The sequence below is a fragment of the Diceros bicornis genome, chromosome 38 (genome assembly GCF_020826845.1).
Source record: "Diceros bicornis minor isolate mBicDic1 chromosome 38, mDicBic1.mat.cur, whole genome shotgun sequence".
NCBI classification, from domain to species: domain Eukaryota; kingdom Metazoa; phylum Chordata; class Mammalia; order Perissodactyla; family Rhinocerotidae; genus Diceros; species Diceros bicornis.
This window is the reverse complement of record NC_080777.1, coordinates 15246643-15261327: the sequence shown is the minus strand read 5'-3', so window position 1 is coordinate 15261327 and position 14685 is coordinate 15246643. Positions and strand designations below refer to the sequence as shown.

The 14685-nt window shown below is 35.4% G+C and overlaps 1 protein-coding gene across 3 annotated transcripts in view; it reads right to left on the bottom strand.

Moving 5' to 3' along the window:
* GPATCH2 (G-patch domain containing 2) overlaps nucleotides 1-14685 on the bottom strand; it is a 182921-nt gene that overhangs the window by 149942 nt on the left and 18294 nt on the right. For 2 of the 3 annotated variants that reach the window (XM_058533694.1, XM_058533695.1), the window contains exons 4-5: nucleotides 14250-14432; nucleotides 13709-13788 (exon numbers count right to left, since the gene is read on the bottom strand). In XM_058533694.1, the coding sequence (XP_058389677.1) occupies nucleotides 13709-13788; nucleotides 14250-14432 (263 nt within the window). Of the gene's footprint in view, nucleotides 1-11543; nucleotides 13582-13708; nucleotides 13789-14249; nucleotides 14433-14685 lie in introns of those variants that run through there. The other variant, XM_058533696.1, reaches the window with a different exon arrangement.

Sequence of the window (14685 nt, the reverse complement as noted above, 5' to 3'; positions counted from 1 at the left end):
AGTACCTTTAAGGAGCATTCCAATGGAAAGTTAAGGCATTTCAATAACAAATATATGATATGATATATACAATAATGTGTTAGTAATATATATAACACACACAATAATTTGTTGAGTAAACAGAATGACTCTGAGATTATGTTCAATCAAGGAATGAGTTAGATTAATTGGTATTTCCTATAAACAGTCAATTCCAAAAGCTGGGCATGTACTAGTGTTTTAAGAAGCTATAGGATTAGGGAAAAGTTGTGATATTAATAAATACGAAAAAAGCTAATGCAAAATTTGTAGCTTAAATTATTTATTTCTATACAATTTGCAACAATTTAAAAGGGTAAATTAAGAATTCAACCATAAAAACTACTGAATCTTTGGGGGCCGGCCGGGTGGCGCAAGCGGTTAAGTGTGTGCACTCAGCTGCAGCGGCCTGGGGTTTGCTGGTTCGGATCCCGGGCGCGCACTGACGCACCGCTTGGCAAGCCATGCTGTGGTGGCATTCCATATAAAGTGGAGGAAGATGGGCATGGGTGTTAGCCCAGAGCCAGTCTTCCTCAGCAAAAAAAGAGGAGGATTGGCAGATGTTAGCAGAGGGCTGATCTTCCTCAAAAAAAACAAACAAAAAAAACTCCCGAATCTTTCCTCAAAATGAGAACCCAATCAAATCTTGAACTAGACAACTTTTACAAGTTGACAATAAATTTAAGTTTTAAGTCTCATGGTATTTTCAAAAATTATTCAAAAAAGCAAAATCATTGTTGCTCCAGCTAAAAATACAGAAGAGTATAACTTCTGAAAATTTTCATCTGTAAAAGGATTGTAGTTCAAAAGACCTGGCTCTGAGCCTTCTTAAGGAAGCTCATTCTTTGAAAATCACTATGAAACCATAAGATGGGAATTGCAATAATACTTACATCACAGGATGGATGGAGATGTAAAGATGCTCTTTACAAAATATTAAATGCTATTTAAATATTTATTATTGTCACCAACCTTTTTGGATATGAAGAAAACCTAATTGATAAGTAACAGAAAAATTTACCTTCTAAAAAATTTGAGAAAGAAAAGATATAAATGTCAGCAAGGACCTAATAAGTTAAATCAACAGGTACCAAAGGATAGGAGAGAAAACACATGTGAGGTGGAAGTAGAAGCATTGATGGGGGGGGATGGACAGCGTATTTACATGATGAAAACTATTACACTGAAAAATCAAACATACATCCAATTCAATAGATTTAACTTGATCATCCAAACACAGAATAATGATTTGCCCAATATATTCATTAAATTCACCAAACTATCTGACTGAGATGTATTATTTTAGTGGGCCATTAGGTCTACCCAGTTTTTTACAAATTAAAAATTAAGTGGAAATACATTTTTTACCCTTTAAGGGGAGGTATATAGCTTGATAGTTAATTCCTTGTGGAGTGGGCCACAGGGTCAGAGTTTTAAATCCTGACACTACCAATTACTAGCTGTGACTTTGAACAAGTCATTTAAGCCATTTATCTGTTTCCTGGTTTATAAGATGGAGACAATAATATTTACCTCAGTAGGCTTTTTTGAATATTAAATAAATTAACATACATAAAGAGATTAGACCACCACTGGGCAAATAATAATAAGTCAACAAATGTTACCTAATATAATTAATAGTAATCAAATATTTTTGTCCTTTAATATTAATTACTTAAAAGCTGATATGAGAAATAAATTATTTAATAATGTACTATAATGAAATATTATGCAACCAAACAAATGAATGAAAAAATAAGTATAATTTATAATCTCTCTGACATTTTTTTAAAGGGTGAAAACCAAGGTGCAGAGTAACAGATGCTGTATTTGCACAGATGGGTAGGGGAGGAATTGGGTGTAGGGCAAAGACTTTCCACTGGTTACTTTTTCTCCTATTTGACTTTTAAAACCTGTGTATCTATTATCATTTATTGATTTATTTTTGCTGAGGAAGAGTCACCCCGAGCTGACATCTGTGCCAATCTTCCTCTATTTTGTACGTGGGTTGCTGCCACAGCATGGCTGCCAACAAGCAGTGTAGGTCTGCACCTGGGATCCGAACCTGCGAACCCAGGCCGCTGAAGCGGAGCGTGCCAAACTTAACCACTATGCCACAGGGCCCGCCCTCTCTATTACTTTTTTAAAAAGTAAAAATTAAAAGAGGGCACTAGGTAGGGCTTCCCAGTAAACATAACCCAGTGATCATACATTTATTTCAGCTCCCTCCCAAAGCCCCAGTAAAACGCCAATAAAAGAATAAAAAGGTGTAACTCTACCAGGACAAAGAGAAAAGGAAAGAAGATCCCACCAGACAAGATATGTCAAGACAATCATAGAAGATGAACATCAAATGATGTGCAGCTGGCTGCACAGCTTTCTCTAGCGCAATGGGGTGGGGAGAGGACGGAAACAAAAAGTAAGCTGACTGAAGCAGTAGACTCCAAAAAGGTTAGGAAAGTGGAGGGTCCAGATACCTCTTAAACAAGGAATTGGTGAAAAGTCTGTTTTTCTAATAAAAAGTTGATCCTCAATCCCAATCCTCAGCCACACATTCATATTATGTTACTACCCCTACCCTCTATCCCAGCAGAAGCTCAAACTTTATTATACGAAAATGTTAAACTAGAAAGGGGCCTTCTCTATGGGCCACATGATATTCCTTTACTAAAATCAGGAGAATTCCATGAAAGTCTGTATACTGAATGTCCCCTGCCCTCGCTTTGCAATCAGAATGTTGGCAAGTGGACTCAGTCACTATCCCACTCCCATCCCACATGCGTTGAAGCAAAAGATTACTTGTTAGGAGATTATTTCAAAGGGAAATCCCTGTGGATAGCAACATTTAAGGATCCACCAACCAGAAAGTGAGCAAGCCCTGTGTCTGCACCTAGGCAGCCAATCAGCTTTTTAAGTGCTTTCTCAAATGGAATCTTCTCTGCTATCACATCATGAAATACATTAAAAGGACAAACTAAAAATACTGAACTTAGATACTAATATCAGTAGGAAAGGATGTTACTTAAGGTTGCATTGGCAATATAATGAGCAGGGGAAAAGTCCCTAAAAAGCATAGGGTAATACCCAGTAAATCCCCACCAACATTTTAAAAATTATTAAGCACATACTCTGTGCTAGGAGCTGGACTGTCACTGGGGTGTTACATGTGCTTGGGGATACAATTCAAACAGAAGCAGATGAATAACAGTAGAAAACAGGCTGCCCATTAATGAATGAAAGAAGGGCAGAGACAGCAGGTACAATACCATTTCAGAAGAAGGAGTGATCTCCAAAGTGTGAAGAGTTGGGGAAGGTTCTGAAGAAAAGGTATAGAACTTGAACTGTTCCTTGAAGGATATGAATCTAACAGTAAAAAGAGGTGCATTGCTGTAAGCAAAGATACGCAAGGAATGAATGTGGCTGAATATGGGAAAGCTGTAGGTGGAGCAGGGGTGATGCGAACCTAAGACCACCTGGAAAGGAGTGAAATGTGATAGGTCATAGGTGAGCAGTGAAGACAGAAAGGAATAAACCTGGATTTTACAACAAACTATTTTATGAAAAAATGATTTTTTGGCTAGGGCATAATTATGTGTTAAAAATGTTGGAGTCACATGTGATATGAATTAGAAGGAGGAAGACCAGAAGAGAGACCAGAGAGGAGACTGATGTGCTATCAAAATGTAAGGTTATGAGCCAGCCCTGACGGCCTAGTGGTTAAAGTGCAGTGCGCTCCGCTTCGGCGGCCTGGGCCGGTTCCCAGGCGCAGAACCACACCACTCGCCTGACAGTAGCCATACTGAGGCGGTGGCTCACACAGAAAAACTAGAAAGGCTTACAACTAGAATACACAACTATGTACTGGGGCTTTGGGGAGAGTAAAATAAAAAAAAGAGAGGAAGATTGGCAACAGATGTTAGCTTAGGAAGAAGCTTTCCCAGCAAAAAAAAAAAGCATCACCTTTCAACATTTAAAAAAAAATGTAAGGTGATGAGTAACTATACTAGGGCAGTGATAGATGAAACTGGAAAGAACGGGCTAATAGGACAGATAAAGAAAAATAAGATTCAGTCGTGTACATATGGAAAGAGTGGAGGAAGACAAAGATAACACATAAAGCTAAAATTTAAATTGAAGAATGAAAAACCACTTAGGATCAGTGCTTCCCTTCACAAATGTTAGGTCTCTTTTCTTTCTCTCGCTTTCCCAATTAATTTTTACTAACCAAACAGTAAAATACTTGAGGACAAAGACATATCTTGCTCATTTTGTATTCCCAGCCCTTCCCATAATGAAGACATCATAAGCCTTCATTCCATGTGCGTACAACTAAACCAAGAAATCCATGGCTAAAAACACAATTAAACAAGACATCAAGTTTGAGTCAAATGCAATATATACTTAGTTATTCATCCAACGAATGATACAAAATACTCCTTTAAAATATTTTTCTGGATCAAAACATTAGAAGTCTATCAATGACATATGTAAATGAAATAGAATGAGATGAAATCAAATAAGTATTTAGTTTTTAAAGACTATGTAGTTTTTAAAGGAGTATTTCTGGACCATATACTTCAAAATCTATAAAAATCTGAAAGACCTCAAAGAGACCAAGTGCATACCATTAACTATGATGACAATTATATCGCAACCTAAACACACTTGCAAGCTCAGAACTGTATTGACCTGGAACACTATAATGGTGACCTGTCTATAACTAATAATCAGATGTAAATATGAAGTTCTAAGAGAAAATGCTATACTGTTAATGGAACAAGCCATCACTTCTTTGGTATACAAAGAAATCATCAAACTTCTACCTTACTCCCCCTTTAAGTACTAGTCAATGTTTTAGACAATTACGGTTTAACAACAACAATTTTACAAGTTTTATTGGCTTAAAATATCTATAAATACCTGTAGGCACCTATTTCTGCTTTGTCAGAATCCCCTAGACTGGATGACAGGCAACAAATATCTGGCTGGCATTTGCTAACTATAGTACAAGGAACCCCTTTTATTTATATGACTTCTTTGTGAATTCTCAGTTGTTCAAATTGACCTTCAGTTGGAGGATTCGCAGGTGACTTCAATATAGAAAGTGCTTGTTAAATATTATTTGGAAGTGTTCTACCCATCATTGATTCTGAATTTTCCTGATATTAGCTATCTGACATATCTGAAGGCAAATTAGAAAAGTGAGTTTTATAGACCATCAGAATAATTCTATCAGCAACATAAAAGGCAGAAAACCAGAGTCAAAGCTTTGAAGAAAGTGAAATGTTTGCAGCATTTCTGTTTCCCTGATTTTGATGAAAAGAAAAAAGAAGGGAAAATAATGGGGACTCTGGCAATGTCACCACCATTTTAAGGAGCAATAAGGAAAAGGGGTCTTTAGTTTCCATGTATGGAATCAAATGGTTACCAATCCACAGCCTTAATTTCTAAAAAAAAGCATTTTAGAACATATTTAAAAGGTTTCTTAGGATAGAAAAGAGAAGAAAAGTTTTTAAATGATAAGCATCATCTTTATAAGAAGCATTTTTTAAAAACTTCAAATGTTTGCAAATTCAGTGTTTTTAAGGAGATTCATTAAAAAGTCCATAGATCATTTCCTCAAAAAAAAAAATTAATCTTAAAATAAGCCATGTCTTCACTAATAAAGTGGATGACCTAAGAATCTGTATGCAAGTACCAAACTGCGAAAAATAAAAAGAAGGAAGCATGGCAATCCGTGCATTTTTCAAAACGCGATAGAAAGACTTATTGCTCTGCACAATATTTAAGTAGCCATGAAAGCAGAATAACTACAATATTAAATTTCAGAAATACATTATGATTAAATCTAAAGGGGAACATCAAAACACTGTATAAATATTTGGCACTTGCAAATTTTCTTTTAATAAAAAAACAAAATTCAAAAGTACCAGTAGTAATACTGTTCTTTGTAAACAAAAGTGACATTCTTTTGCCATTTGCAGGCCCACCTACAGTGACATTTAAAAGCTGTGGTTGGGGCTGGCTCTGCGCCCTAATGGTTAAAGTTCCACAGTCCACTTCAGCGGCCTGGGTTCGTGGGTTCAGATCCCAGGCGCAGACCTACGCCACTTGTCAACCACGCTGTGGCGGCGACCCACACACAAAATAGAGGAAGACTGGCAGTAGATGTTAGCTCAGGGTGAACTGTCCTCAGAAAAAAAAAGCAGCTATGGTCGACCTGGTCAGGAATCAGGAGAGATGTCTAGGACCTATTCCAACTTCTTGAATGAACAGGTGTGAGTAAGGCACACCTTTGTTTCTTTCCCCATGTTGTTCCAAGGTCAATGAGAAGAAAGGCACTAGATTGACCAAGGCTGAAAACTATCCCAGCCTGCAAATCCTATCCTCTCCAAGCACCTTCATGTCCTGTAATTGTCTATCCCATTGCCCTGTTTAATTTTCTCCACCGCCATTTTTATTTACTTGCTCACCCTCCTCCCCCAACACAGTTTATTTTTACTCACTAAAATATAAGCTCCAGGGAACCTTGTGTGCTTCGTTCAGCACTGTAACCCCCAAGGCCTAGAACAGTATCTAGCATATAGTAGAGACTCAACAAATATGTATTGAATGAATGGATACTATCCCAAAGTCGATCAGAATATCATGTCCAGTAAAATATAGGGAGTCAGTCGACTGTGGATCTCACCTACTGGGGGAATAGGTAGGGGACTCCTGATAGTCTTAACTTGTAACCATCCAATGTGCCCTCTAGAACTATTTACGTGATCTTTCAAAAGACAAATCCGATCACCTTAACCCCCCTCAGATCAGTGCACATGCATGCCTGCGGACCACAAAGTCCAAAATGATCTAACTTCTGCCTACTTTGCCAACCAAACCCTGTCTAGCGCATGCTCCTCCACACAAGCGTACCTTACACTTCAGCAACACTGGATTCACAGTTTCTCAAATACTCCATGCTGGTTCAAACTTAAGCCTTGCCCATCCGTGCTTTTCTGTCCGCCAACTCCATCCCCAATGAGTTAGTGAGTTCCAACTCATACTTGAAGTCCCAGCTATAAGATCTTCCTCCTGTGTGAAGTCTACTCAGAATTTTGCCAAGTTCCATTAGAAAGGGGAGGAAAGGACCAAGAGAAATACAAAGGATGTCATCACCAGCTGAACTGAAGTAGAAATGAGACAGCTACAAGGCACACTGTACAAGCTTGGAGGGGTAAAGAGGAACCGTGGAGGGCAAGCAGGGTGAACAGGTTGAAACAGAGAGCAAGAAAGCAGACCAGAACTGGATGATGTTAAAGATCAAGAAGGACGTACTATAAATTACCCAAGAAACAAAGAGAAGGATTGGAATGGAGGATTTGGTTCCAGTGATTAATCTGATGGAAGCAGTAAATTCTGATTTTTATTATGGCCCACACCTTGATTGTGCTCGCTATTCAAGATAGCAAAGAATGCTGTGGGTGTTTCAAAATAACTCACACTTCCAGCAGCACTTTGTAACCAGGAATGACGACTATTTTATGAAGAGAATTTATTTATATTTATTAGCAACATGACAACCAATGAAGAAACTTCCAAATTGCATCAATTTTGGCTTAGCAAAGGAAAAAAAAATTTAAAGTGTTTAAGTTGTAAATGTTAACCTACATTATAAGGATGTTAATAGCATTAAATGAATTAAAATATACAAATAGCACTTAGAAAAGTATCTGGCTTATAGTAAGCATCATTATAAATGTTTGCTATCATTGCTAACATTCTCTTTGCTAGCTTCCAGATTTTTGAAGCATCACACACCCAAATGACAACATATGAAGTCAAGCCAATTCTAGTACTAAGCTATCACAGAGGCAAGGACAAATATTTAAATATAAGGTAAAAAAGTATATGTGGCCAAATTTGGTAGAAATGAAATAGCAAGATTGAACATACGTTTATGCAATTTTTTCCTAAAGGAATTTTAAGACTAAAGATGGAGAACAGAATAAGCATTCAAATACTTGTTGAATGAATAAATGAACACATTACTATATATCTGTACTATGTAAATTTGTACATATCTATTCCACCTTTAATAAATATCAGTAAGACTAAATATTAATATTGATACTGTTTTTAATGGAACAGAATGAAAAATTGTTAGATTCATACTTTCACATATAAATTACAGATATTATATTTATATGGTATGAAATATAAAGTTGTGAATAATGACATCAAAATAGAGAATTTTAAATCAAACAAGAGATACTATTAAAATGTCTTTTGTGAAAGAAATATTTATTATAATTCTATCAAGCAGTACTTTTCTATAATACAAAATCCACTTTATCTCAAAATAAGTTCTAAGAAAAAATATCAGTTTCTAACATGAAATCTGGATCTCAAGCTGACTTCAAGGTAAGAAAAAAACTAAATTATTAACATACATAGTAATAGATTAGAATATACATGATGTAATATACATTTAGAACATAAAAATTTCTAAATATATATTCTTGTATTCTGTAAAGTATCCAAAAATTCTTTAAGGATACAAATATCAATTCACAGAGATTATAATTATTTAGTTATTAAATTCCATTGAAAAATATTAGATAACTAGTTAGCAAATGATCAAATTACAGTTGAGGATATATGCTGTATTTTTAAAAATCATTTTAGATTTGTTTTCTATTATAACTTTTCTCCTTTATCTTAGACTAGTCCAAGAGAAAAGTTTATGTAGTACCTTTATTTAAACCAAATCCATTTAAAATGGCCCTTCTGTTGTAAAAGCTATAAATCAGACTAAATATTCCTACTTTAGTATCTTAGGAAACAATAAAACAAAGGATGAGCAAGCATACAGAGTAAATCATTATTGTACCATTATTATGATCAATATGCCACTCATGAAATCCAGTCTTCTATGACCATAGAAGGAGAAAAAATATACAATACCCCTTTTCTCTTACAGAACAGACTCAAGATTCTGAACAGATTCAAGCTACTGTATTATTGAATATAACGGTATGTTTACTTGTACAGCATGACAATTTAGATTAGGGGTTGATGTTCAGATTTTTTTCAGATATTTAAACTTGATGAACAAGTATAAATAAAAAGTCAATTAAATCAGATTCATTTTCTTTGACAGAATAACCACCACCACCATCACCGCCATACTTGTTCTCATTCCAACCATACAAAAAACTGGATTGAAACAACTATAAAACTTTTAGACAGAACCCTATAACCCTTATGTACTATTCCTTATGTAATATTTATGTTAGATTTCAGGTACTATATTCTAAAAAGAGGCATTTATTTCCTGGTCTTTCAATAGACTACTCAATTTGAATGCTAACATAGATAAATGTAACACATGTTTAAAGACCATAGTTTAAAAAAAGAAGAAAAAAAAATCTCACCTATAGAAAATGTTGATTCATTTAGGATGCTTAGGGGTAGGATATCCTGGGCTAACTGAAATCTACGCTTGAGTCCAGGTTGCTCGGATTCACTTTTTAAGTACAGTATCTCAACAGTGATTCTGGGATGGATCATTATTCTGAGGATTATTATTCTGAATTGTACTTGATGCACATGGATTCTGGAAATACAGAAGATTCAAGCTGAATCTCCTGGATAATGGCCCCAGGATATCCCTTGGAATTAATTATAATTTCCTTAATTCTCCTAAAAGAGGTGAATATTAGAGGCTGATTAGCTGGGCTCTGATAAACTGATGCTTTATTCTCACAGAAGGACAGCAATAGTTAATCCTCTTGACATTAAATTCTCAGGACTCTGTCTGCATTGAATCCTCACGTACATGGACAAAATTATTTTTAAAAATCAGATAACTCTGAACCCAAACCTCCTCAACAGTATGGTTTTTCTACAAATGAACAGCTTAATGATTCGGGGGAGGGAAAAGTGTTTAGAACAGATTTTTAGTTTGCAATTAAGTTTTGTGATTTAATGCAGTGGCTGTCAATCTAAAATTTATTCAAAATAATTCTTCATGGACCATATTAAAGACAAGGGCCAGCTCAAATATAAATGAGGTATAAAAGAAATATAAAAGGCTGTAATATAAAGTACTTTAAATACTAACTAGAAAGGCATATTATATATAAAATATGAACAGAAAAGTTTTAAAGTCTAAAATTCTGCACATTGACCCATGATACAAATGTTCGCTAAATCATGAGCTTCTGTGTTTAATATACCTAATAATAACAGTAACTATTATTTATTTAATATACATGATGTGACAGAGATGGTGCTGGGCCCATTATGTAAACATAATCTCATTTAATCCTGACAACACTTCTGCAAAGAAATTACTGTCTCTATTTAACAGAAAAAGAAAATGAGGTTCAAATTTAACGGTAAGTAAAACAGGAGAACCAGAGTAAGGATTTACAAAGGTCTGACTTCAAAGCCTGTAAATTTTCTACAAAACCACTTGGCTCTCTACAAAAATAAATAGAGTCAATCTGTATTCCTATTCGCAGGTTCCTCATTTGCAAACGTGCATACTTGCTAAAATTTGTAACCCCCAAATCAATATTTGGAGCACTTTCCTGGTCGTTCACGGACATGAGCAGAGCAGTGAAAAATCTGAGTCACCTGTTGCACACGTGCATTCCCGCTGAGGTCAAATAAGGCAACGCTCTGCCTTCTTGTTTCAGCTCTAACACTGTAAACAAGTTCCTTTTTGTGGTTAATTTAGTGCCACATTTTTCCCATTTTTGTTGGTGATTCACTGTTTTAAATGGCCCCTAAGCATAATGCTGCAGTATTGTCTAGTGTTCCTAAGCACAAGAAGGCTGAGATGTGCCTTATGGAGAAAATATGTGTTAGATAAGCTTTGTTCAGGCATGAGTTACAGTGCTGTTGGCCATGAGTTCAACATCAATGAAATCAACAAGATACATTCCATAAGGTATTTTTAAACAGAAACATACATAAAACAAGGTTAGGTATTGACCGATTAATGAAAATGTGACCAGATGCTCACAGGAAACTAACCCTGTATTTCCCTTAGGAGCAACGGTTCAGTATTCCCTAATTCGTGTTCACGGGGACTTTATCAAACATAACTATGGCGAATAATAAAAAATCCAGTTGAAAACTTTTCCCCAAAAACATTTACATTAATATTTCAGTAAAAGATTCTTCTTTTGTCATTTCCTTCAAGGATCATCATTATATTTGTGGTCATCACTCATCTGCTTAAGAAAAAGAAACCCTTCCTTGCCATTCTGTCTAATGGGTTGCAACTATATGTGTTTGACTTTGCTTAGAAAATTAATCTCTCTTAAAAGCAATCCGGCTTTCCAATGTGAAAGTCTAGGGAATTAAATTTTGTTTCTTATTACTGGATGTCATAGGTACTCTTTATGACTCTTGTGAGATTATGATTTTTAAAACCAGACTGTTACATAATATGGACAGCACAAGCAACAACAACAGCAACAACTTAGCATAGGAATTAAAAAATATCAGCACAAATTGGAAGTCTTACCTTTCTTGCCCAAGTTAGATATTTTATTGAAAAAAAAAAAAAAAGGTTACAGTACTTAAAAATCCAAACAAGGACAATTCAGGATTGAAAGAAAAAAACTGGAAGGAGCCCATTGTCTTCAGTAAAATTTTGAATACAAAAAACATAGAGCAGGAGAACAGTTTATGGCCTAATGCACTAGTTCCATGATAAACACACATATATAGAATGTCTCCATCAAGTGAAACTTAATCACCTTTTTACAATGTAGAGGGGGAAGGCAGCTTTGACTATGGTTAAGCCATGTATCACCAATACTATGAAGCTAGCCTATCAGTTGTAATAGCTTCTATAAAATACCACAGTGAGATTGCAATAAGCCCAGAAAATGGGCTACAAATCCCAGCTATGCTCAAGTAAGCAGTGAACCAAACATAAAAATAGGTAAAACTGAACCAAGAACTAGACAGCATTCATCTAGATTCATGATTGGTAAGGCAAAGTTCATAGGCCAAGGTTTTAAAGTGACTTATTCAGATCTAAAAGACAGTCATTATACAAAATAAAATAAAAGCATTTATGTAATTCAGGAAAAAAATCACGAATTTTCACTCCAAAGGACATAGCACAAAAAAGCTTACTTATAATTACCAAACACCGTATTATTGTACCTGTAAAATATCACTTTAAATACGTGAAGGTAAAGACACTCAAAGTTGCACTTTATCATTATTAATCTCTCCAGTTTAGACAAGCAATCTAAAAGACATCATGCGTTCTCGCTTAATACATTTGCTTAAATCTTTCAGATTGTAATAACTTCAGGTAAAGGGAATGTCAACTTTAAGTTTCTTTTCCAATCATCATATGTAAGTTAGCCATTAAATGCTGAATTAACAATTAAGCCATACAATAATAGAAAAATACATGTATTAATCACAGTTTTCATCAATTCTCGAAACAATAAAAATATCAATCATTTTACTTTAACCATTTCAAAGAACTCAAATGGCCTGAATGTAGCATAGTGTCTAAATTACACCGTCAACAGAAATGTTACATTTTCCCTTCTGCTTGGTGAAAATGAGCTCGTGCAAGTATTTCTGACACTCAGTGACACACGTGGTCTGCCATTCTAAGGATGTGCAAGCAGCTCTCACTTTTAAACATGACAATATGATTCAACGTCATACAGTATTTGTTGAAATGCCAGCTTTCACATGAGTTCAAAAAGCTCTAAACCAAAATGATCATTTTGATTGGTTTCAGGTATCGGACAAAGCAGATAATTTAAAAGGTAATAGTAAATGATTCTACTAGCACAGACTAGTTATCACTGAGGCTAGTTTAAAACTAGGGTGATTTTTGCAATACAACGAAAACTATACTATAAAATACAATAGGTTTGCAATACAGAGCAGATTATCCAAGTAGAAAGCAAACATGACCAAAATACAAACTCTAGCAAAGATTATCAACCTTTACTACTCATCTTAGCCCTTGTTAAAATACCCTGAGTAAAATGCAAATATTTTAACTAACACTGGTTATATAACATTTCTCTAAAAATAAACTGTAAATGTCAATGCATGATGTTTTTTATTTACAACAGTCAGATATGCAAAAATTAGTTCTTAACCAGTCACAATATAAACATTAAGGAATACTGATGTGAGATCTGGAAGTTGTTAATTTTCTAGCTTTTGTTGGCATTTTGGCAAAGCAAGTGATACATAAATGGTTTCAATGTAAAAAAAAATCATAAAAGAGGGAAAATATATAAAATTTACAGTAGTTTCTACTACCCTGGGCCAACCTAGATCCCTAGAAAGCCTCCCCAACCAGGTTCACTTCTGACTAAAGGAAGAATACCAGTCCTCCAGCAAAAACAGCCCCATCTTTTCAGCAAAGAGGCTCTCACTTCAGTGATATTCCTCCAGGGGAAGAGGACAGGAGCCAGGTTCCCTCGAATGTCATTCCCCAGATGTTCAAAACGTAACTAAGTTATTAGCATTAGAAGATTTGGTTTATAGGGGAATCTCACTGGTCCAGTTTGTAGCCTACAAAAAAATGGATTATTTTTAAGTATAACATTAGAATATGAATAAAGGATGAGGATGTGGCTTTTTATTCCATAGAAATGGATACATTTCCAAACATGACAATTAAACAAAAAAGCATGCCTACCATTGAAGTTGGGGTCCCTCCAGATTTTTTACTATTCTTGGAAGGCATTCCATGAAGGCGACTGAGTCTAGCTTGGAAACCTGGAAAACCAAAGTATTCAACTGAGGAGATTCTATGATCACTGGAGCACAGAATAAGACCCTATCAATTCAGAATTCAAAGTAAGTTGGAGGGGGGAAACATCTTGAATAGCTGTGAGGAAAAGGCAAAACAAAAAGGCCTAGTAGGGTTCTAATGTGGTGAGCACACAACTATCGATTATTTAAGCATTAGAGTATTATCCAGGGCTGTTCTTTCCTCCCAATTTACCTTTCTATCATTTCAACATTTTCATGATGGGCCTAGCAAGAAAGCAAGTCAACCTTTCTAATGATAACCTTCTAATGATAAACGTAGTAGCTGAATTACTGGTCAACGTGTTTCTTTACAGCATCTTGTGTTTATTCTTATATTTCCATTTTAGCCTGTCCTCTTTCAATGATTCTTCCTAGATCGACTAGAAGCTCACTGTATCATCCACCAGTCAGGCAGTGCTACTGACCTCTTCTTCCCGGATGTGACATAAGGGGGAAAGAACCAGTTAAGATACTTTCAAAGACAGGATCTGGTAAATTTTTGTCGAGCTCGGTAGGATCTTCCTTTTCCCACCAGGGCACGACTCCAGTGATGCCACACGCGCCGCCTGATTCCTTTTCATAAAACCAGTCACTCTGCTCATCATCACCTGTGCCAATACAAGAAATGCCCCCAACATTCAATTTTATTATCCAAATAAACAGAGTGGTCAGATGTAGATTTAAAAAATACAAGACAGCAATCAAATTTGAACTTTATATCAACAAAATTCATATAGTCATACAATATTTAACATATACTACTTATACAACATTTTTAGTATAAGTATGTCCAAACACTGCATGGGACATACTTATACTAAAATAATTTGTTATTCATCTAAAATTCAAATTTAACTAGGG